The sequence below is a fragment of the Mus caroli genome, chromosome 13, assembly GCF_900094665.2.
Source record: "Mus caroli chromosome 13, CAROLI_EIJ_v1.1, whole genome shotgun sequence".
NCBI lineage: Eukaryota > Metazoa > Chordata > Mammalia > Rodentia > Muridae > Mus > Mus caroli.
Genome location: NC_034582.1, coordinates 52,010,153 through 52,032,244, shown reverse-complemented (window position 1 = coordinate 52,032,244; position 22,092 = coordinate 52,010,153). Strand labels below are relative to the sequence as shown.

Genomic DNA, 22,092 nt, shown 5'->3' with positions numbered 1-22,092 from the left:
CTCCTCCTCCTCCTCCTCCTCCTCCTCCTTCTCCTTCTCCTTCTCCTCCTCCTTCTCCTTCTTCTCCTTTTCCTTCTTCTCCCTCTCCCTCTTCTTTCCCCTCTCTCCTCCCCCTCCTCCTCCTTCTCCTCTTTGTCTTTCTTCTTCTGATTCCCTCTCCCTCTCTCTTTTCTTTCCCCTCCCTCCTCCTCCCCCTCCTTCCCCCCTCTTCCTCCTTCTCTGCCTCATCTTCCTCCTCCTTCTCTTCCTCTTCTTCTCTTGCTCTTCTATCCCACCCCCCTCCCCCACAGGCAGCACCAGGCTCACTCACCCGCTGGGCAGCCTTTCTCTCCTGGGACCTTTTCATATCCAGGACAGCACTCATAACTGATGACTCTGTAAAGAGAGACACAAGGATGTCAGGCAGCCGTCCATTCTTTCTGATGCTCTCAGAAGGCGGGCGACAGGCATGGCATCCTTCCCCAGGAACCATGTGCTCCGTCTCTGTACTGAGCAGGGGTCAGGAGCTTCTCGCTCCCCAGCCTTATAAAAGGTTTCTTGACCGTTGCCAACACCACCAGCCAACCACCTGGGAAACCAGACAGAGGCAGCACACTCGATAGCACAATCAGAAACTAACTCCCCAGGACCCATCTCCAACATCCTTGCACAGGAAACCCTGTGGATGATGTTGTGGGAAAGGAAGGAGAAAAACTAGAGAGTCCTGTGTTGGCTGCTTCTCGCTCTGGGCTTACCTCACCCCCGGGGTTCCACCCCTTCACTGGGTCTCTGCTACTCCCTGTGTAAAATGCTTGTGCGCAGGGTGGAGGCTCTCTCTGTTTCTCTCCTGCTAGTTCAGTATTTGATTTAATAACCTGGAAGTCTGAGTATGGGCAGTCGTTGTGTTCTCTCGATTTTTACAAATCAGATTTCAAAGGAAAACCGAGTACCTCTTAACGGAGACACCTGTTTCACTATTTAGTCACATTAAAAGCTTATTTAAAACACGTTTATGGTTTCAAACTTAAGTTATCTTAGTGGTTATTTACAAACTACCCCCCATCCTCCCTCACCTTCAACCTCCCCATTGTCCTTCTGGAGGGTTGGGCGGGGGGGGGGGGGCAGCCAATGCCGCCTATGCATTTGGACGAACACAAGATGTGCAGGACATTTTAAAGATCATTTGTTGAGAAACTAAAGATTGTCTGCTCCTGTTCTTCCAAGGAGCCTATCATGGGACACCGTCTGGACATCATAAAACAAACGTCAGTCAGCCTGGAACACTATGGAAGCCTCCAAGTCAGATGTTTCAGAGGACACTGAAGCAAAAGGAGCCTGGAGCCTGTGCTGAAGTCTGCCCACGGGTGAGCACGGTCCTCCACTGCCTCTCCATCCCCCGCCCCTCCCCCAAGGCCTGGAGCCAAATGCAAAAAACCTGGTCAGTCTCCCCCTTTCCTTCTCATACAAGAGACTTGCAGTCTTGTTCTTGCAGGGATGACATCATCAGAAAAGAGGCAGGCAGCCTGGGAATAAATGTGGCTCTGGGGGTAGGGGTGTGTGCTGAGGAGGCTGCTGGCTGTATAGCGATGGTGTCTGGGTCTTGTGAATTCATTTGGAATCGGTTCAGGAAAAACTTAGTTAAGTGAAGATGAAGGCTGGTTCGTCTGGTACCTAAGGGATGCCTCAGACTCTCAGACCACCAGGGAAGTACAGGTGTCACATGGCTAGACATGCCCCTCCCCCAACCACCCAAGATGGGGGAACAACAAGCTATACATTCTTCTGTGCTCAGCTCTCTCCACCTTCTGGCTCCCTCGTCTGCAGCGTACCTCCTGTCTGCTCCTTATCTTGTACCCCTGTACTTAAAGAACTAAACAGGCTGTGACATCAGGGCTGACACTGACCAACCCACAAGGCAGTAAGATGACTCTTACTGTGTCTTGTCTGCTGCTGAGGAACTTGCTGAGGTAGAGTGGTTAGGAGGTGCCATCCGTCTGAGGAGGCTCAACTAGGGATCCCTCGGTGACTACTGGGGTACCCTGGGGAACCCGCTTCTCTTTGTGGTCTCCGTGTTCTAGCCCACAGAGTAAAGCATCACTAAACCAGCTGCTCTACGCTGGTCCTTCGGCCTCAGTGTAATCATCCCAGTAAGCTGGGGAGAAATGAAAGGGCAAAGAAAACACTCAAAGGAAAGCAGAGACGGCCAACTGCCATCCTAGCCAAGCCTCCGGAGCTCCCCAAGCCTTAAGTCTATAGCACCCGGACCAACCCTCACCACCACCACCCCATACCCACACACACAGGCTCCCAAGCTTTCTCTAATAAATACTGAGCCTGGTTGGCAAGATGGCTCAGCAGGCATATGCAGTCAAATCTGATGACCTGAGTTCAATCCTCCTGGTTAATTGGAAGAGAGAACAGATGCCCTTGGGCTGTCCTCTGATCTCTGCACGAGTACTTGCATATACACATGCAAACACTCATGTGCATACACACACAGGCGCGCGCGCGCACACACACACACACACACACACACACACACACAAATAAGCAAATAAGTAAATAAATGTAGAAAAAAATGATAGCAGGATCTACAGCTGGAGCTGGGGAGGTGGAACAAGGTAAAACCTTCACACCAACTCTGTCCTTGTCCCAAAGTGCCAGCCGGTTGTGTCCCGTGGTGTTAGAGAAGCATTTGGGAAAGTGTCCTGTCCACCAAGTTCTTTCTGGGCCTCTTTGTGCACATGACTGCTTCATGTTCCGCGTGGCTTGGAGTTACCAGCTACACTACCCCAGAGACATGGCTCTCCCAAATATTAATTTCTGAGTCCCATCTCCTCCCAAAATAAAGGACAATGGAGCAGCTTAGGTGGCCTCACCAGGATTTCAGGGAAGATAAAAGAAAACAAACTCCCCACAGTGCATGTGAACATGTGTGTACATGCATGCACATGTGTGTGTACATGTGCACACATGTACATATGTGTAGGAGAAAGACAGAGCCAGGCATGTGGAGAACTGGAAATCCAGGTAAAGGATGAGAAAGAGACAGATCCAGTCAGAAGAAGCTCAGAAGGACAGGGCAACTTAGTATGTAGTCAGACTGCCAGCTGTTGGGGTCCAATGGGCCAAGGGGTCCTTGAGAGCCTAGGCAGGTGGGGCATCCCTAGGGCTTTCTCCCAATTTCATCAAGGACAGTTCTTTGACCACTGCTTTTGACCATGCACACATTTAGAGAAAGCAAACAGATTTGGTGTTGTCTCTTGCATGCTCAAGACAGTGAGTTTGTGATGGGCTCCCTGCGCTTGGCCCTCATGGAGGTTTGACAGCACCCTGTGTCATGCATGGATGGCTTCCATATCACCCTCCTCACAGCAGACTTCAGTCTCCAGGGCTGTAAACCTTCCCCAGCCAAAGGCTTTTTGTTGAGTGACCAAGCACAGCTCTTTGCTGGGAAGCCTTTTTGGATCCTCTTGCTCTGGAGACCTCTCCTTCCAGGTGTCTCTCTAGAAGTGTAGCTATAGGCCACACCTTCCATTTGAAGACATCAGCTGAGAAAGGCTGTGGTTGGCAGAACTCCTAGCTCCTAGCTAGACAGTATAAACCCTTCTCAGAGCCAGCCTGCTCTGGCCCAAGGTAGCAGAGGTCAGTTGAAAATTGCAGACAGATAAAGCAGCTTCTAGGGGCAATGCTGATGAGGACTTTTTGAGAAGGCCAGTCTTCACAGTGGGCTCTAGACTCTTCCTGGAGAACACACAGGCTTTGTAAGCACAGAACTTAAGTCTGCTGCCACCTCTTTAGGACCCAACAGAGAAGAATAGAAACCATTGCACGCTCACAGTTAGCAAATGCCCCTTCACAGGAAGGACCAGGGTCCTGGCTTATGCATCTTGTCTCATGAGCTAGATTCTCATTGAAGGCTCCCGCTTCCAGCTTGGCCACACACAGTGCAGGATGTAAAAACCTCAGGCCGGAAAAAGCACACACTCCAAGGGAATAAATTACCAATTACCTTGTTCCCTGAAATGAGGGAAGGTGCCCGATTTATAGACGGGGTGTAAAAAGATAATGTTAACATAAGAGCAAAGTGTGGGGATGCTGGGATGCTCTTCCCGGCATCTATCAGATGTTTTCACTTGATTGGACGGGGAGAAATCTCACGGACTTCTCTCCAAATTTATTTTCCACTAGGTTAACATAAACTTAAAACATTAACTCTCCCAAGTGCGCAGCTCAGGTCTGGTTACAGATCGAAGTGAAAGGAAACCTGGGACAGTCCACCTAGACCGTGGCTTGCTCTCCTGGGTACCTGTGGCATTGGTGGCCCTAACTGCCAGGTTTGATTCTCCTGGGAAAAGCACAGAGTGGCCAGGCCTCTCCGTTTCTCAATGGCTGGCTCTCAGTAGGATGTGCAAGCTTCTGGAGCCTCGGTATTGCCATCTGCAAATGGCTTAAAAAAAAATCCCACACAACTTGGTCAGAGAATGACTATGGGGACTGAATTGGCAAACAAACAGGATGAACTTCAATGTGGGATGTATAGGTGGGATGTATATATTCTAAGTACTCAGTTTGGAACTTCTAAAATAGACAAAAATAACCCCTTTCCCCGCACCCTGCAAAAAAATGTTGAAATGGAAGTTCAGTTATAATCTAATATAACAAACATAACCTCATCAAATGCAAAACTCTACATGAGACCACTGATCAAATCCCATCGTGATAGCTATAAACGCAGCAGCGAGGGCTGTTATTAGTTTTCGATGGCTTGCTGTGACAAATTGCCCCAAACTCGGTGGCTTAAAATATTACAAATTTATTGTGTTACCATTTTGAAGGTTAGAGTCAGAAATCAGCCTCGTGGGCCTAATATCAAAGCCTCGTTCCTTTTAGAAGCTGTAAGGATAATCCCCTCCCCACCCTTCAGCGTCGCAGGCCCGCTGTATTCCTGAGCCTATGGTAGCTTCACCATAGCTTTGGATTTGAGCAGCACACCCGCTTTTCTCTGACTCTAACTCTACTGTACCCCCTTTTACAAGGAGCCTTAGGATGCCATCCAACTTGTGAGGAGCAGGTGTGGCAGCAGTCCCAAGATGGCGCCCGGGACTGCAGCTAAGTCTTATGACTTGCACCTGACTTCCTCATACACCTGAAAAAAAGCCACGACCATCATGAGAGCTGCACAGGTGCACCATGATGCTGGCGGTTTAAACAAGTCCATATTTGGTGGAGACATGCCCCTGTCGCCCTGATTGGCTGAAGCTGTGTGCTTGGTGAGGTGACGTGGCCTGCTGTGAGTGGATGGGGGCTGAGAGTATATGAGGGAGAGGGGGGGGGGGGGGGGGGAGGGGGAGGAGGGAGAGAGGGAGAGAGGGAGAGAGGGAGAGAGGGAGAGAGGAAAGGAGAAAGATGAAGCGAGAGAGATGAAGACTGAAGTTTGCTAAATAAACTGCTGTTAGAAGAACTGTTCTTGCTGGTCGAGAGCGGACGCGACACCGACTCACCTCAGGTTGACACCTCAATCACTTCTGTGACGTAAGGGTTTCAGACTAGGGTATGGGTTCCTTTGGGGGGATCAGCACCCCACACAGTACACGGCCCCATGAATGTCCTCAACAGAACAAAGCCCCCCTCTGGCTGAGCAGGCTCCTCGTTTACAGAATGGTCTAGAGCTAGAATTTTTAGAAAGCACTGCCTCAGAGTTTGGTATATGCTCAGCCTCTGTTATCTTAGAACAGGTTATGGAGGGGGACAGGTCCTATGCTCAGGTGTGGCCTGGGGACAGTGCAGACGGCTCTGACCACCCTCTCCTGGGACCAAGGCGAAGGGGTACACGGGAAGGAGGAGAAGGATGATGTCCATCTCTTTACCAGAATGACATCTACAAGAAGTAGACCTCCAAGCTGATGGGACAGGACCACCATGCCCCAGCATTTCTTCTAGGCTCCGCCCACAGTTACCTAGCAACAGCCAGCTGTGCCTGACTCAGTGTAAAAGGGGCTGCTTGCCCCCTCCTCTCTCTCTTGCTCTCTTACCCTCTTCCCTCTCTGTGCCTCCTCTCTCCATGTGTTCATGGCTAGCCCCTAGTCCTTCTCTCTCCCTTCCTTTCTCTCTCTCTACTACCCTCTTAACTCCCCTCCACATGCCCTAAATAAACTCTATTCTATACTATACCTGTCCGTGGCTGGTCCCTCAGGGGGAAGGGATGCCTCGGCATGGGCCCACAGAGACACCCCCTTCCCCCAACACCATACCTCGCTCTACTAAACATACCCCTTCCTGTTTTTTCTTTTTTATAAAACACAACAGCACTAAAGAACTTCTATGTAGCTGAGGGATAAAGCCATACCTGCTGCTAGAGAGACAGGAGTGTCCTGTCAGTTCATCTCGGCCCAAGAAAATGGCTTCTCACCTGTGAAGCACGTTGCCAGGGGAACAATGTAAAGAGGTTGGGATAGGACTGCTCTCACTCCCATGTGCCAGCTTCCTTACTGGTCCTTCTGCACAACCTTCGGGATGCCGTAGCTCCAGCTATGGCTGTGACATCTCAGTAAAGTCAGCTTCAACAAGGATGCTGAACAGACCCCGCCCCTATCCTCACCTAAGAGGCCTGCCGAGAAGCAGCTGGGTTTCTCTCTTAAGGCACACATAAAACTTTACGGTTCCCTACCAAACCAGGGCCTGAAATCACAGTGTCGGCTGCTGTCTGTCACCTAAAAGTCTCTTTGTCTGATTAGCTATTGTGTTGCTAGGGTGCTCTACAGCTCTCAAGTAAAAACTGAAGTGACTTTCTAAGTCACAGAATTCACTCAACCACCCAACAGGGCTCCTCTGCCAACCATGTCCTACAAGCCACAAAACAGGGCTCCTCTGCCAACCATGTCCTGCAAACCATCAAACAGAGGTCCTCTGCCAACTATGTCCTGCAAGGCACCAACCAGGGCTCCTCTGCCAACCATGTCCTACAAGCCACCAACCAGGTCTCCTCTGCCAACTATGTCCTGCAAGGCACCAACCAGGGCTCCTCTGCCAACCATGTCCTACAAGCCACCAACCAGGGCTCCTCTGCCAACTATGTCCTGCAAGGCACCAACCAGGGCTCCTCTGCCAACCATGTCCTGCAAGGCACCAACCAGGGCTCCTCTGCCAACCATGTCCTGCAGGCCACCAACCAGGGCTCCTCTGCCAACCATGTCCTGCGGGAAGTCAGCACAACACAGTTTGATGCTTTGACACACAGAGTTCTCGGAGTCTTCTCTCCCTGAAAACACAGACAGCGACTGTCGGAAGACCCAGTGGCATGCTGAGTGTGACATAGGTCTTTTCCCATCTCTCTAGTGACTTCACAGGACATGATCTTTACCTCCACGCTTGGTGTTCATCACCTATTTTTCCGGATCAAAATTTCCTTCTGGCCTCAGGGCCCTTGAGAGACTCCCTCCCTCCCCCCTGCTCTCATCCCAGTGCATGCTTCCGATGCAGCTCCCCTGACATCTCCCTGAGAAAATGCCAGTGCCCATGCTGGCTTGTCAAGATGGTCTTCTGCTCCAGCCACCACAAGTCTAGCCTCAGTCTTCATCCAACAAGGCACCACTAAGGACCCAGTCTCCCGGGATAACATTAATTCCAGCCAGTATGGCCCCCTACCTAGCACTTTATTATGGTTAGAAGGCAGCAACCTTGGAGACCTCTCCCCTATGCAGACCATTGTCCTGTGAAGCTCTTAGCCCTTAAGGACAACAGAGATGAGTTCCATCTCTTTTCTTTTCCCCTCTCTTTGTCCTCTGGGTCTCTTCCAAGTCAGCTCCACCTTCCCGAGGCCAAGGCCGCACAGGATGTTCCATCGGGGATCATAAAGTTTTTTTTTTTTTTTTTTTTTTTTATCGGCTCGTGTTTTCTTCTGCTTACTTCCTCTTTTTTTTTTTGAGGTTTGCCAAAGCAGCCGCTACATTCATGAGTTGGATGTGAGTGTCTTTTCCTCTTAGCTTTGTGAGCTAGGTCAAAGTCTGGATGGCCTTAACCTTGACTGACCCCACTACAAACAGCATTCTCCCACCCACGACCTTGTAGATCTTCCTCTTCCTGGAGATGGTGGTGCACCTCCCCCCTCCCCCACGCCCCCACCCCCCTACTCAGTGGGATGGGAGGGCTGCTCTGCTACCTCACTGTGCTCTCAAAACCAAACTCAGGTTAGAGGAGAGAACTCAATCAGCTGGTATCTGTCAGCACACACCCTGCGGCCAGCACATTCCTCAACCCGGCACCCGGAGAAGAGATGCAGGTAGGAGGAGTCAATAAGCCAATGCAACTCACTGTCAGCATCGTGTGTATGGGACCTCTCAAGAAATGCCATCAAGTCACCATAGAGTTCCTCAATCAAACTCTGTGACACTGGACCATCTGAAACAGGACGGCAGATGCCACCCCGTGGTCAGCGTGCTCACAGAAGCTCTGTAAAACCTGAGGTTCTGACATGAAGCTCTGCTGCTTGGCACAGCACACTGGGCATCTTCCAAGAAGCAATTACATGGGGCCCGACCTGACTTCGTGTTTAATTAAGCAATTCGTGTTTGAGTAGATTATGTATGCCTATGAGTATATCCATCAGTACTGGGAGGTATTGGTTTTTAAAACTCAGCGCCCAGCAAGAATGTTCTATGTAGAATTTGCATAATCTCTTTTTTGTTCTAAACAGCAAAATTTTCCGCTGAGCATCTGATCACTGAACCTGGGAGGTATCCCGGCTCACACAACTCTTAGAGGCTGGGCTGTCCAGTGGGTGGGAGCCACTGTCATGACTTGCAGAGACTCCCAGAGAGCTGCAAGCCTCACTCCTGTCCTGCTCTATGAGACCAGGATCAATAACTACCTAATAATCGGAGCCACACACGGTGCGTTCATTTCCACGGGTGTGTTCAGGGAACAGCGTTTTCCTTCTCTCAGTGGGAGACAATTGCCTGAAGGCATGAGGAACACAATTGTAAAAATCTCTCACGCTGGGGTAAGTTCAGAGGAATCTTCCCTTTTTGCAGAAAAGAGGAATGTCAGGCCCCCCACAAGTGGCTCAGGGGGGTTGCCTGGCACAACTTCCCTTGTGTAGCTCTGAGACCTGTTGATTGGCAGTGCAAAAGCCGATTAGGACTCCCAGAGTTCGGTTAGAACATGCATTCAACTGCTTCCACCAGGGAGCCAGGCTGTGAGGGAAGAGGCCACCTCCCTCCACAAAGAGAGGTACCCACAAGGCCTACTGTGAGCACCAGGCTCCATGGGTGTGCCCGTCCTTCTGTATGTGTGGTCTACATGTGATATTCTGGGGTTGTAGTTAGAATGCACTGGCACCATTGTCTTCTGATAAATATTACGCAGTCCACTCCTCATTAGGGTAGCAGGTCCTCCTGTTGTGCCCATTTTGCACACAAAGCAACTGAGGCTACAAAAAAAAAAATGGACCATCCTCCAAGTAAGTGGCAGAGCCAGAGTCTGAGCTGGAGTCTGAGCCCATGTCTTACTTTGGTATACTGCTTCCTGGTGTGCACATTCCTAGGCACCAAGACTTTCTGAAGCGTTTACTTTGGCTTGCTGAGCAAGGGTGACCTTTGGGATAAGTTCACCAACAGCCTTTCATTCCCAGAATGCTCCTCTGAACAGTTCTGTCATTTAGTGAGAGAAACACACATGCACACGTGCCATGCACACACGCACACTCAACACAGCACGCTTCCTGCAACCCTTAAACTGCCTTAATCAGTGTTACCAAGTCTTGTCAGCAGCCCTAAAAATCTAAAACAAAGTTAAACAGCTTCTCAAAATGCCACACCCCACACATTCCCTGACATGTCTGTCCATGTGTCTTCTCATCATCTCCTTAGTCAGTCTGGCCTGTGCTAGAGCTGGCCAGCCCAGGGCACCATTGGCTGACTCACTTACACACACACACACACACACACACACACACACTCACTCACACACTCACACAGAGTGTGACCTCCTTGGCAGCTCTCTTTCACACACACACAGTATGGCCTCCTTGGCAGCTGGCTCACACACACACACACACACACACACACACATACAGAGTGTGCCTTTCTTGGTGGATGGAGGTCTTTGGTGGCTACAGATACTCACGTCGACTTGCCACAGATCTTCCTCTGGTACCACTGCTTGCAGTTGGTGAAGTATTTCTTGTTGGTGCCAATGACCTTCTGCACAGCACATACATTGGGGCTGGAAACAAAGGTGACAGTGTTAGTGAGATGACCAACAGTCAGCCTACACTGAGGTCTAGAGAAAGGAGAGACGGCCATTTTGGTGGTTTTGGGGTAAATTCTGGCAGGGTCTTTGGACACCCTCCCCATAAAGTCTTTCCTTCAAGTAAATTCCTCATGTCCGTCTTATGTTCTCTGGCACGGGCAAATATTAAGTGTAAGCGAAAAGATCTTAAAAGTTTAGGTACGGGTTATGGGCTAAGAAAAAGAGTAAAATCCAAGCGACGTTGCTGAGACCTGCCAGCTCCCCTATCTGTGCCTGCCCTGAGCAGACTTGGCATCCCAGTGTGTGCCAGAGGTCCTGTTGTCAGGAGGGGAGGGCTGCCAGCACTTCACAGCCAGCTCCACAGACATGCTCTGCGTGTCTAGACCAGCTGCTTGGCTCCTGGGACAACACACTGGGAGTATCCACCCTGCAAACTAGGGTGCATGGCCAGCTGCTGTCAGGACTGACAGGGAGTGCCCTCCTACTTAACTCCCCATGGCCCATTGCTCAGAGCTGCTCCCCACTTCCCCCAGGACGTTTCCTTCCTTATTCTAACCTGGGGTGCAGGCCTTACTTTGTGCTGGGCACCCAAAAGATTCTATGACTAATCTGTCACTGATGTCCCTCTCTCCGGCTACCCTCAGGAATCATAAAGATAAGAGTTTCTGGTCCGGATAGAGTCAGGCAGAAATAGGCGCGTTAGAAACGGTTGATAACAATTTAGTTTAAAAATATCTCCAATAAGTCCGGAAAAGCAGAAGCGAACACCCTGGGTTTCTGCTGAGGAGGCTTTTCTGGAGTTGGAGAGCACAGTTTGCATTTTCTTCTTCTGAGCAACCAGTGCGGTGCTCAGGCCAGGTGAAGGGGGGTACTCCTTTGGAGCTCCTGGGCAAAGGGAGCTGCCATGCTGTGTGATGACAAAGGGGAGGGGGGCTCTTCCTGAGCAGACAGCGGGCAGGCTTCGTAAGTCAGAAAAGTAAAGAAAATAGATTCAGAGTTTTCATGAGATGTCCATGTTCACGCAGCTTCAGGCCCATTCAGAGGTGGGCACGGTTTCTTCAATAGCAATTCCCAACACTTTAAAGATGCAATGCAGAGAGGCAGGAGGATGGCTCTGAGTTCAAGGCTTACCTGGGCTACACAGCGAGTTGAAGTCAATCTGGACTAGCTAGCTAACAAACTAAACTAACTGTGGTCCGTAGAATCCTATGAGGAGCATGGGGGTCTGGGGCAGGGGATCTGTGGCTACCCCCTCATCGTTTGGGCAGTGTCCATAGCTAGATGCTTAATTGGGTGGTTGTTCCTTCTGACCCTTTATCTCTCCCCCACTTCCTTTGTATACGAAGCACACGTCTGTTTTCTGTTATTGTTTAATAGACAAGAGTGAGCAGAGCAGTCGTGATATTAGGAAAGCCATCTTGAGAGAAGACAACCTGTAAAGGCTGGATCAGCCGACCTTAGGTGGGTCTCTCCAGGTGCCTAGAGGCTCTGCTGCCAGAGATCCACGTGTTTCACTCAAGGTCCTCGAATAACCCCCAGAGAGCTCCCACGGGCCACGCTCCAGCCCCCAATCATCCTCACTGCTGTACAATCCCAGAAGTTCTCCTGTCCAACCGAGCGAGCAGGAAGTAATTACTGTGGCTGAATTCCCTGCAGCTCTCCATGGGCGGCCAGCGGCTCTTCAGCAAGTCTCTGTGGATTTGGCTCCAGCATTCCTCGACTGTGTAGAGTTTCCACTGCTCCTGCCCCTGTGACAGGAGCAGAAGCTGGGGGTGGAGGTAAGCTGAGTCCACAGGAAATCTGTGCTGAAATGTGCTCAAAATGAGCAGGCCATTCATGGGCTTCTGCCCCAAGACAACTCTGCTGGTCCACTTGCATCTGAAAACCAAGTATTTCTGAAAGTTCCATCCAGTTTCTCTCAATGCCATTCAAAAGCGTGGCCAGCTTTCACTTGCTTTGAGTTGGTGCTCCCCACTCCCATTGTTACACAGACACAGCTGGGAGCCAACAGACCACCCAGCAACCCCTCTGCTCCTACCAGCTTTCTGTGTTTGCCTCCTAAGCATCAGTTTCACCTTCTGTAAAATAGGAATTTTGCAGTGGCTGGGGGCAGGGGCATGAGGAGGCAAAGGCAGCGGGGGGCCATGAATGACTGTGCACTACTGCCCAGTGGCTAGGTACAGAGTCCTTCCCCTCTCTCACGGGACACCCTGCACTTCCCCAAACTTCCCTTTTCTCCAGCTCTCACTTTGAATCAAGGGCTGGAGCTGGAACAAGGTTATCCATCTGCACAAGGTACCACACCCATGTGTGCAAGGCCAGGCAGTCCCGTGGTTTTTCAGGGACAGTTAGGTCAGAGTAAATGCAACTATGTAACAATGCCTGGAACCATTTGCCACTGCTTGTGTGCCCCTGGGGAATCCAGATTCCTCTTAGAGAAGGGTGCTGCTGTGGTCTTTCTCATATTTATTTTGAGATGGGGTCTCCTTGTAAATTGCCCGCCTCTTGTTCCAGCCTCAGGAGTAGATGGGATGGAAGGTATGCATCCTCCCGCTCAGCACATCATCTCTTGATCCATCAGCCTATTGCAGATTACTTGCTACAAGTTTTCCAACTCAGGGCAAGAACCTCAGAGAAGTGAATCGAAGTCATTCGCTCATTTTGTGTTTGTTGGAAGCACATGCCACAGTGAGCTCCCCACAACATTGGAAGCTGGTTCACTTATTCCATGTGGGTCATCAGGCTTGGCAGCCCGGACCTTAGCTGAGCCACCTCACTGGTCCACATCTGAAGTTTCTTAAAGCACTGGTTTTCCTGACAGTGCCCTGGGCTCTGAAGGGAAGGAGGCTGGCCTCAGAGATAGATCTTACATGATATCTCTAGAGACCTTTCACTGTGGCTGTTGACATTGCAGCTCTGGGTTATGACACTGCAGACCTGTGGTGATCTTAGTGGTTAGGAGGAAGGAGGGAACAGAACTGAATGCAACATTCAAGAAAAGCAGTGGGACCCAAAGGTGAACTGGGTAGGGATGAGAGATGCTCTGGCTTTCCATGTTTGGCTCTGAGGCTTCAAATCTGCATTTTTCCTATCTGCCCTCTCAATCCTTCATACGCACAGCCTAAGTTAAAATATGACCCCAGGACCTTTTCCACTGCGTGAGGTTGAGGAAAGGCCTGGCTTGGTTCTGTTCTGCTTGTGGCCAGTCCTGTACCCAGCAGCTTGTTTTGCGCCAAGCACTGAACATCTGGGGGGCTACAAGAGACTGGAAAGCCACATGCAGAGGAAAGGTAACTTCTCCCTAAAATTTGCATCCTTTACTTGAGTCCAGAGTCTACCCAGTTGCTGGAGGCTGCAGCTGTGTCTAGGTCTAAAAAGACAACCGCCACTGGCCACATGGTTTGTTTTTCCTTTAGATCTGAATATAGATCTGTATAGTCTCTTGGAGAGTTGAGCATAGCCTGGGGTGCAAATGCCTGACCGTGGGCACCGGGCCTCCCAGGAAGTCAGTACTCTACTTTTCCCATAGAGTTTTCCTCTAGTATAAATGATGTTGATACACCCAGGTAGTCTGGACGTGCAACAAAGCTGGGCTCTGTTTGGAGCAGGCATGACCTGGTTGTGTGTAGAAACATCATGCCAGGCTCATCAGGGCAAAGCCTTGGCCAGAGTGTGTCTCTGAAAACCTACACATCTGCAGCATCTCAGAGAAATACCTGAAGTATCAATGTCCCACGTTTACAAAGCTGCCTGTCGCTTTAAGACAGATTCCAGTCCTGACTCCAGGACATACTGCAGGGCAAACTGGTTCCTTCTCAGGACTCGGTTTCCCAATCTGTCTAGCATGTATAAAGGGTGGTGAAGCCTCCTGCTCTACATCTTTGGCCAGCAAACACTGTTGGTGTTGAGTGTTTGGGTGCAGACCAATAACAAGTGCATAGGAGCAGTGGGCACCTAGCTAGGGTCCTGCCACCAGGTATGACCAGTATCACTCCTGGAATCAATGGACAGTGACCTGCCTGGGTTTCTCCTCTATGGTAGGTAGGTACTGTCTCAGGGTGATGGTGATTCTGTGTTGAGAACTGCCAACGCCCCCTTCTACCTAGAGTCAAGAAAGGAGACTGAGAGTCCCCTAGACTGTTTGATGCACTTTTGTCTGACTCTGTGGTCACTGGCCAGTGCCCCCAACCCTTTCTTCACAAATTGTTCCACTGTGTCCCCTTATCTCATCAACCTCCACGCAGGTTTGGTCTTTCTATGCGATGGCTAATATTCCTTCGGGCTTTGTCGTTCCCCCCCTCCCCCGCGCGCGCACCCCTGGCCAGGTATGATGTCCCCAGCTGAGCGCACTGGCAGCTCAGTGACCTGTCCTATGCTCACGCCTCCCATCACAGAGCGCCTGGGACTTACCCGTGCTGGCGACCCCGGAGCCGGCTATGCTGCAGCACCAGCTGGTAGGGTGACTTGGCGGGACCCGCAAGGGTCCCAGCGGGGCCCACAGACAGTGCCAGAGCGAGGGTCAGCAGCCGCACGAGGAGCGCCATGGAGCTGGAGCACGCGCGGACCCACGATGAAAGCAGGCGCGGGCGGCGCTGGCGAAGTGAGAGCAGCGGGGCAGCGCGCGCTGGGTTTAGTAGCCCGAGGGAGGGAGCAGCAGAGGGAGGGGAAGGGCAGCCGGCGCCTCCCAGACCACGCCACTACTAAGCACCCGCGCCCTCCTGCACCGCCCAGCTCACACACACACCCCCTCCCACTTCGCACAAAGTGCGGGTCCAAAGGAACTAGTCCTTAAGTTTCAGTTTCTTAAGGTGTTCATGCTTAGAGCCTGAAGATACCTCTCTAGCAGACTGCAGGAAGCCAGAGGGTCTGTGCTGACTCCCTCACACCTTAGGTCCGACAGACTGGCCTCTGCAGTCCAGATGCATCAGCTCTGCTGATACACTGTAGAGGAGGAGTAAGTCTTCCTGTTGACAGAAGGTAGAAAAGTGGGGAAGGGTGGGGCCCACACCTTGGCATTCAGGAATCCCTCACCTGGCTTCAATAAAGATCTGTGAATGTGAGGTAGATGCTGCCAAGAGATAGATCGGCCAAAAACCATGCCTTGGATGAGCTTGAAATATGCCAACGGTCACATGATAGGGAGGTGAGAACTCGCTCTAGCATCTATTAACCACCTTCCCCCTTACCTGCTTCTACTAGCCCCAGGGGTGAGCCCTCAGTGCTGGGAGAACATGGGCCTAGCAAAGATGTAGAGAGGCAGCTGGGGCATTAGGAGTCTGGAGTAGGCACCTGACCCAGGCACAATCTGTCAGCGGCCACTTTTAGATCTGAAGGCAGCACAGGATTTGGCCAGGCCAAAGGACGATGGGTTAAGAGGACCCAGGCATCCAGTTAAGCAAAGCTTGCTGGGTGGAGAGTAGAGCAGAAAACAGCAGTGTACCATCAGGGCTCCAAGCTAAGAAACTGTCAGTGTTGGGGAAGCAAGGGAATGGCCCAGTTGATGTCCTGAGCAGGCAGCAGGAGGGTCGAGTGAGCAGGAGGGGACCACCTTGGAGCTTGAGCGACTGTGGTGGAAGTGGAGAAGGGATGGACGTATGTCTAGAAGACAATAGTCTCAAGGGAACATGGGAGCTACAGGTGCTGGTTCACCTTGATTGCCCACAGGGTTGGGCTGGCAAATGCTCAGGGGCATCGGCGAAGCTCATCACTGAATGGTGTTTTGGGAAAAGCAGTAGCCCAAAGGTAAAGACCTGTCTTGAATGAGGGTGACGTCATGCCATGGGCTGGGGTCATGGGTTGAATAAAAGGGGGGAAGGGAATAAGGTGAACATGAACATCCCCACGCTCTGCCTGGCAACCCAGAGAGATGTGAGCACTAGGCCTCCTGCTGCCTGCCTTCCCAGCCACACGGACTGCGTGCTCTGAACTGTGAGCTGAGACAAAAGACAAACCCTCCTCTCGTGTACTGCTTCTTGCCAAGCCTTGTCCCTGCAGTGGGAAAAGCCACTGGTACACCATGTGCCTGGGGACAAAGAAGCATCGGGGATACATAAGGTGTTTGAGTTCCGGACACCGTGGTGGCTACTGCTGCTGCTGTTTTTCATAAGAAGGGCATGGAGATGGGTGTCCTTTGCCAGGGACGGATGAGTAGCTTGGGACCTGATGAGTTTGAGGTGCACATGACTCATCTCGGTGGAATGTCCACAGACAGCCCAATCTAGGGCTCCAGGGAAGGGTAAAAGGTGGAGATCCAGATCTGGAAGCCATTCTTTAGTCAGGGGACAGGGAGCAAGAGGCATCAGTGATTTGCTGGAGGAGTGGTCCAAGCAGAGAGTGGTCCCTTGAAGGATGCTAATAACCGAGTGGGTGGAGGCAGGAGATGCAGTGGGAGGAAGGAGGCCTTGATGGAGGAAGAGAGAAAGGCTGCACACAGAGCACACCTAAGCAACATTCGCTCTGCTAGAAAGCAAGCCGCATCTCTGAATCCAATGAGTGTCTGGTGTAGGGTGCCGGAAAACATCCGGAGAGAGTCAAGTGCAGGCTGGATCCCAGAAAGCCTCCCCCGAGGCCAGGAGAGGCGGCCGTGCTAACTTGGGGAAGAGTCTGGGAGGCACACTTTCCACCTTCCAGTCCAGCACCCCCATCTCCTGAGAGATGGAGGAGGGGTCTGAGCAAGGCTAGTTAGTGATCTCACCCATCCTCACTCCCCTCTCCATAAAACTAACATTCGATGAGTCGAGTTTTTCCATGAGCTCAGTACGGGGATCACAGTAATGCTTCAGTTACTGTTTAGATATTTTTAAAAATTCCACCGCAAGCTCCACACTGCCCCAAACCATAAAAGGCAGTAATGTAAACATACCCCCCATGGTAGTAGCTGCTGCTTCAAAGAGGGTGATGTTGCTGGGTAGGGAGGCCCTCCAGCCCCGTGACCTGGAGCCACCAGGGCAGAACACAGACCTTTCATTTGAGAAGCTTTTTTTTTCTTTCTTTCCACGGAAGAAAATCTAAACAAGAGAAAACGAGGCTTGTTTGGAACAATAATTACTAGACCTTTACAAGGTACTTTAGAAAAATAGCTGCTTTGTGTTTAGTGGCACAATCAAGCTCACCAAGAGCTATTTGAAAACAACTTCAGACTGTGCAGACAGTGGCCCTTCAGCAGCAAAAGACAAGCTAGTGTTTCCAATGAGCCGTTTGCATGAGATCCTGTGTTTATGGACGAGAGGGTGGGCATCAGGCCAGCTCAGGCTCTGCTCCTCCCACCCCCAAGTTCCCCGTGAGATGCTTGAGCATCAAGGGAAACTGTCAAAGCTTTTCCAGAGGACACTCAGCCCCTCCAGACTGCCCCGTGTGCAACCTAGATGGAATGGGAAGGTGCGCTTGGCACGAGATTTCCAAGTTAAATTAGCATGTTTCTTTTGTCATGCAGCGTAAATTAGCATGTTTCTTTTGTCATGCAGCGCCGTGCTCCCGCGCGTGTGAGGCACGTAGGTGAGAAGCAGCAGCCCTGTTTGTGACAGTTATGGGCTGACTACGGATCTAGGTGAGAGCTGACTTTCCAGAGCTCTCCCACAGCCTTGCCACTCCAGGTGTGACGTGCAGAAAGGCAGCATCCCCGTCACTGGAGAATGCGTTAGGAATACAACCCTCTGCAGACCCACAGTGTCAGGCTCCACATTTTGACAGGGTCCCTTAGTGAGGTTCCCTAGAAGCCCTGGCCTATGGGCTCATGTTAGATGGGCAACCTTCAGGTGAGGATAAGGTATGAGTCAAATGATTGACCCAAAAGGAATAAAGTGGAGTATTTACTCCAGAAAAATCTCAGCTCACGTTGAGGTTAGCTCCCATGTGGATGACCATCAAGGTGTGACCACCAAGTGGCTTTTCCTCTAAGTCTTCTTGTTGATTAGTGACCCCTGCACACTGCACAGGGACAGAAAATTGGGCTCCAAGTCATCTTCTTCCCTCTACCCCATCCATCCTCACCCATTTCCAAGGCTCCAAGGGAGGCTAGAACAGACCAAGATTTGTGACAGTTGGGTCTTCAGACAAAGCCACAGCTTTGGACTTCCCAGCCAATGGAAACAGCAGCTGTCACAGCCCCAAAGCAACACTAGGCTCCCAGGTTTTGCCCCTAATGGCACCAGGCTCCAGGTTTGCTCTGCTCAATGGCTTGCTGTTTTCCTGTCTCCAAACACTGGTTTTCTTCATGAGAGTTTGCCAAATGCTACTTGCTGGTTAGAACCCAAATTTGTTTTCCAGGGAAATTGATTTTTCATAAGAGAGCTTCATTGATTTGGCTCAGCTGAAATCTCTGAGAAGAACCCAGGGCATTCTTGGGGTTGCTTTAACTGCCTAACCTCAAATACCTCTGCAGAGTGATGCCCAAGGTCTGTGGTTGGCTGGCTTGTGGGACCAGGCTTAACCACATCATTCCGCTGCTTCCCTGGCTGTGTATCTTTTTCTCCAGGGCGGGCAATGGTCCAGAGAGCTAGACAGCACCAGGTGGCTGTGCATCCTGAAGTCAGGAACTCACGCAGCTCTCTAGCCCACACATCCTTTGGACATCCTTGCTGATGGCACCATTCAAGGTTGGAAAACCTACATACGGATTTACCTCTCCTCTCCTTCTGATTCCCGTACGCCTTCTGTTACCAACACAAATGTTCTTTCCAAACCTTCCCTCAAAGTTTCCTATCCCTCTCTAACCCTAGAACACCCAGATTTCTGTTGCTCCTCCTCTTATTGACCCACAGACAGCTCCAGAACACCATCTCCTTACCCTAGCCCTTCATCCATCTTCTCAGCATCACCTCTCTATCCCAACCCATCAAACAAGGCTCTCCTAGACACTCCTAACAGCTACTATGGAAGGACATTTATGGAAGAAAATCCAGACTTCTCTGTTGATATTTTTCTTTCTATGTACAAAGAAAGGAACACCGAGTTAATACAGAAAGTTTGGCAAATATGGGAAAAAGACTAAATTGGTAGAGAATCCATCCATAGTACCTATAGGAAAGACTTCATGGTATACAACTCTCCTTTTATGCACCTGACACCCAAGTCCCCTTCAGAATTACTCCCCTGATTTCCCTCATCTGCTTGCCCATGTACACCATGGGCGGCCAGCTCCTGCAGGGCAAACCTCCTTGTCTCCTCCCCTCATAGCCCCAACAGCTCCCTTCCCCCATACCCCAAGTGCACACATATTGACACTTCCATAACCATCGTTACCTTGAACAAGTCTTGCTCAGGCAAATTACTTAACTTTTCTGGGCTGGGGCTTTTCCTCTGGCTCCATTTTCTGGATTTGCCCACTTGAAGGAGCCTCTCATTTTGAGGGTGAAAGTCTGTCTTGTCAGGCAGTCTGTGTGTTTGTCCCATGGTCCTTTTATAAACCCCATTATAAGACACCATGGAAACAACTTGATATTTATGGTCCATTGGTGGGCTGCCCTGCTGAGTTTTGGATGGTCTTATCTAAGTCATTTTTGGTGCATTCTTGCTTTTACCAATTCAGAGGTCTGGGCTAGAAAGCGGCTTCTTCGGGAGAAGCCACTAACGGTTTCTAGGACCACACAGTCATGTGTGGCTTCTGGGTCAGGCTAGAACTCTGAAGGGCTCAAAGGAACATTATTGCTGCACCCACTGAAAATATCCCATTCAAGCACGAAGGTGTGAGAGTCTCAGACAGGTATTCTCAAAGTCACATGCCAACTCTCTCGCTGGTCCAAGAGGAAGTAACTTCCTTAGTTGTAATGCTGTGCCAAAATCAAAGGGAAAAGGCAAAGGCAGACAGGGGCAAAGGTGACTGCTGATCCTGCAGCATCCTTTTTTTTTTTTTTTTTTTTTGAGACAGGGTTTCTCTGTATAGCCCTGGCTGTCCTGGAACTCACTCTGTAGACTAGGCTGGCCTCCAACTCAGAAATCTGCCTGCTTCTGCCATCCAAGTGCTGGGATTAAAGGCGTGCACCAAGGATGCTCTTCTCCTGGTGCCAGCCGAACCCTCCCCAGAACACCCCAGACATCCGAGCCCATGCCATAGAAGGTGATTTGTGGAGTTCGGAAGGATGGTGCGGTGAGGCACTGCTTTTCAACATTCTGAAACATAGCATTGCCCGGAGAAGCACTTTTGCCCAGCCATGAAAGAACAGAATTATATCCCAGACAGAGGACCACATGACACCAAGCTTGGACTGCTCCCAACCCTCCATCAACCCCATCCCTTAAGGCACTGGGGCCAGCCAGGAAGACAGCATCCAAGGGTGTGTTCAGTAGAGACACCACGTCTGAGAACGATGTCAGGAAGAATCAGAAGAGGAACATCAGAAAGGGGCACATATGCACACACAGGGGGTGCTGACCTTCCGTGGATTGCCCGAGTCATGAAACTGTCCACCTTTGAGAGAGTCCTATGGATGGAGTACTGTTGTCCTCACAACTCCACATACAAAGAAGACAAGGCTGGGAGACTCAAAGGAGCTCACCAGAGCGGCCACATAGCTAGTAAGGCAGAGTCAGCATATGAAGAGAGCAGCCCCACCTCCAGCCTACTGTCCCCCAAACCACCATGCAAGCTGTGGCTTATAGGGAGTAGAGGAAGCCCCAAGTGTGTGAAGTCCTGAGTGAATGTATGACAGATGCCCACTGTCATGGTTCCCTATAGCATCGAATCCTTTGGAAAATGGGAAAGCCCCTCTCTCCCCACGAGGCTCAAGGGGATGAAAAAGCCTGCCCTGTGGCTCCAAGTGTGAATGTGTGCAGAGTGTGTGCAGAAATGTCCACCATAGCCTTCCCTCTCCAGATGCTTATGCCTGAAGACTGCTCCCCCACAGAGATGGCTCCTACAGACCTTAACTAAACCTGCCTCTAATTTCAACTGTGTGCAGTAACCCTGCCTATGAGTTCAACTGCATACAACAAACACATGGAGATTCCAGGATACTGTTGTTTCTCCATCAGAGAGCCCTATCCACCCGGTCCCAGATTTCCTGTGTGTCTGTCTTTCCTTCTTTCCCTCAATGTCCCAGTCAGATCTATTCCCTGAAACCCTACCTTTTTCTTTGCGTAAAGATTTAGTCAGCAACCCCCATGCCCCCAGCTTCCCAAATCCTCTCTAGTAAAGAGGCACCTTTGGTAAGGAAAGTGGTAGCCCAGTGTTCTCCAGAGTGTAGAGGGCACTGAGCTCAAGTTCAGATTCACCTCAAAGTCAAGGTCCTTTGAATTAGTGTTGCTTGCCTGGCCTCAGAGGCAGGCAGACCTCACATAGCAAGTTCCAGGCCTGGCAGGGCTACACAGTGAGAGACTGTGTCTCAAACAAATGACAGAGCTCACCAGCAGACTGTCTCCACTTCTAGCATATGAGAACAGCTCTTATCTATGACTTGGTAAGTCTCTCTGGGACAGTGCTCCGCAGGCTCACCAGAGGGGATTCTAGTCAGCGAGCTACACCCCTGGTCCCCTGGCTATGACTCTCTGATCTCTCCAGACAATCCTATTTCAGGTGCTAACTCTAAGGAAGCATTCAGAATTTCAACAAAAAAATAAAAGCGCAGCGGAGCAGGCTGTGGATGCAGCTTGGTGGCGAAGGGCTTGCCTAGCAAGCCCTGGGTTCAAATCCTAGAAGTGCAACAAGGAAGCAGATACTCATTTGAGCGCATAGGGGACCTTCATGCTTAGGTCTGAAGTACATCCCTGGCATCTGCATGGACACCTAAGTAACTTACAACTAGTATTTCACTTTCTGAGTACTATGGCCTCTTGGAGGGGATATTTTCTAGCCCTCATGTCGGGGAGCTAGGGCCCAGGCCAAACTTTATTGCCTCAGTCTATAAGGGATTCTTTTAGTTAGTTAGT

General features: G+C 50.7%; 1 protein-coding gene across 1 annotated transcript in view; it reads right to left on the bottom strand.

Moving 5' to 3' along the window:
- Tgfbi (transforming growth factor beta induced) overlaps positions 1-14,860 on the bottom strand; it is a 31,384-nt gene extending 16,524 nt beyond the window's left edge. The window contains exons 1-3 of the mRNA XM_021179856.1: positions 14,641-14,860; positions 10,105-10,203; positions 311-375 (exon numbers count right to left, since the gene is read on the bottom strand). Of these exons, the coding sequence (XP_021035515.1) occupies positions 311-375; positions 10,105-10,203; positions 14,641-14,774 (298 nt within the window). The 5' untranslated portion in view covers positions 14,775-14,860. The remainder of the gene's footprint in view (positions 1-310; positions 376-10,104; positions 10,204-14,640) is intronic.
- Positions 14,861-22,092: the final 7,232 nt, after the last annotated feature.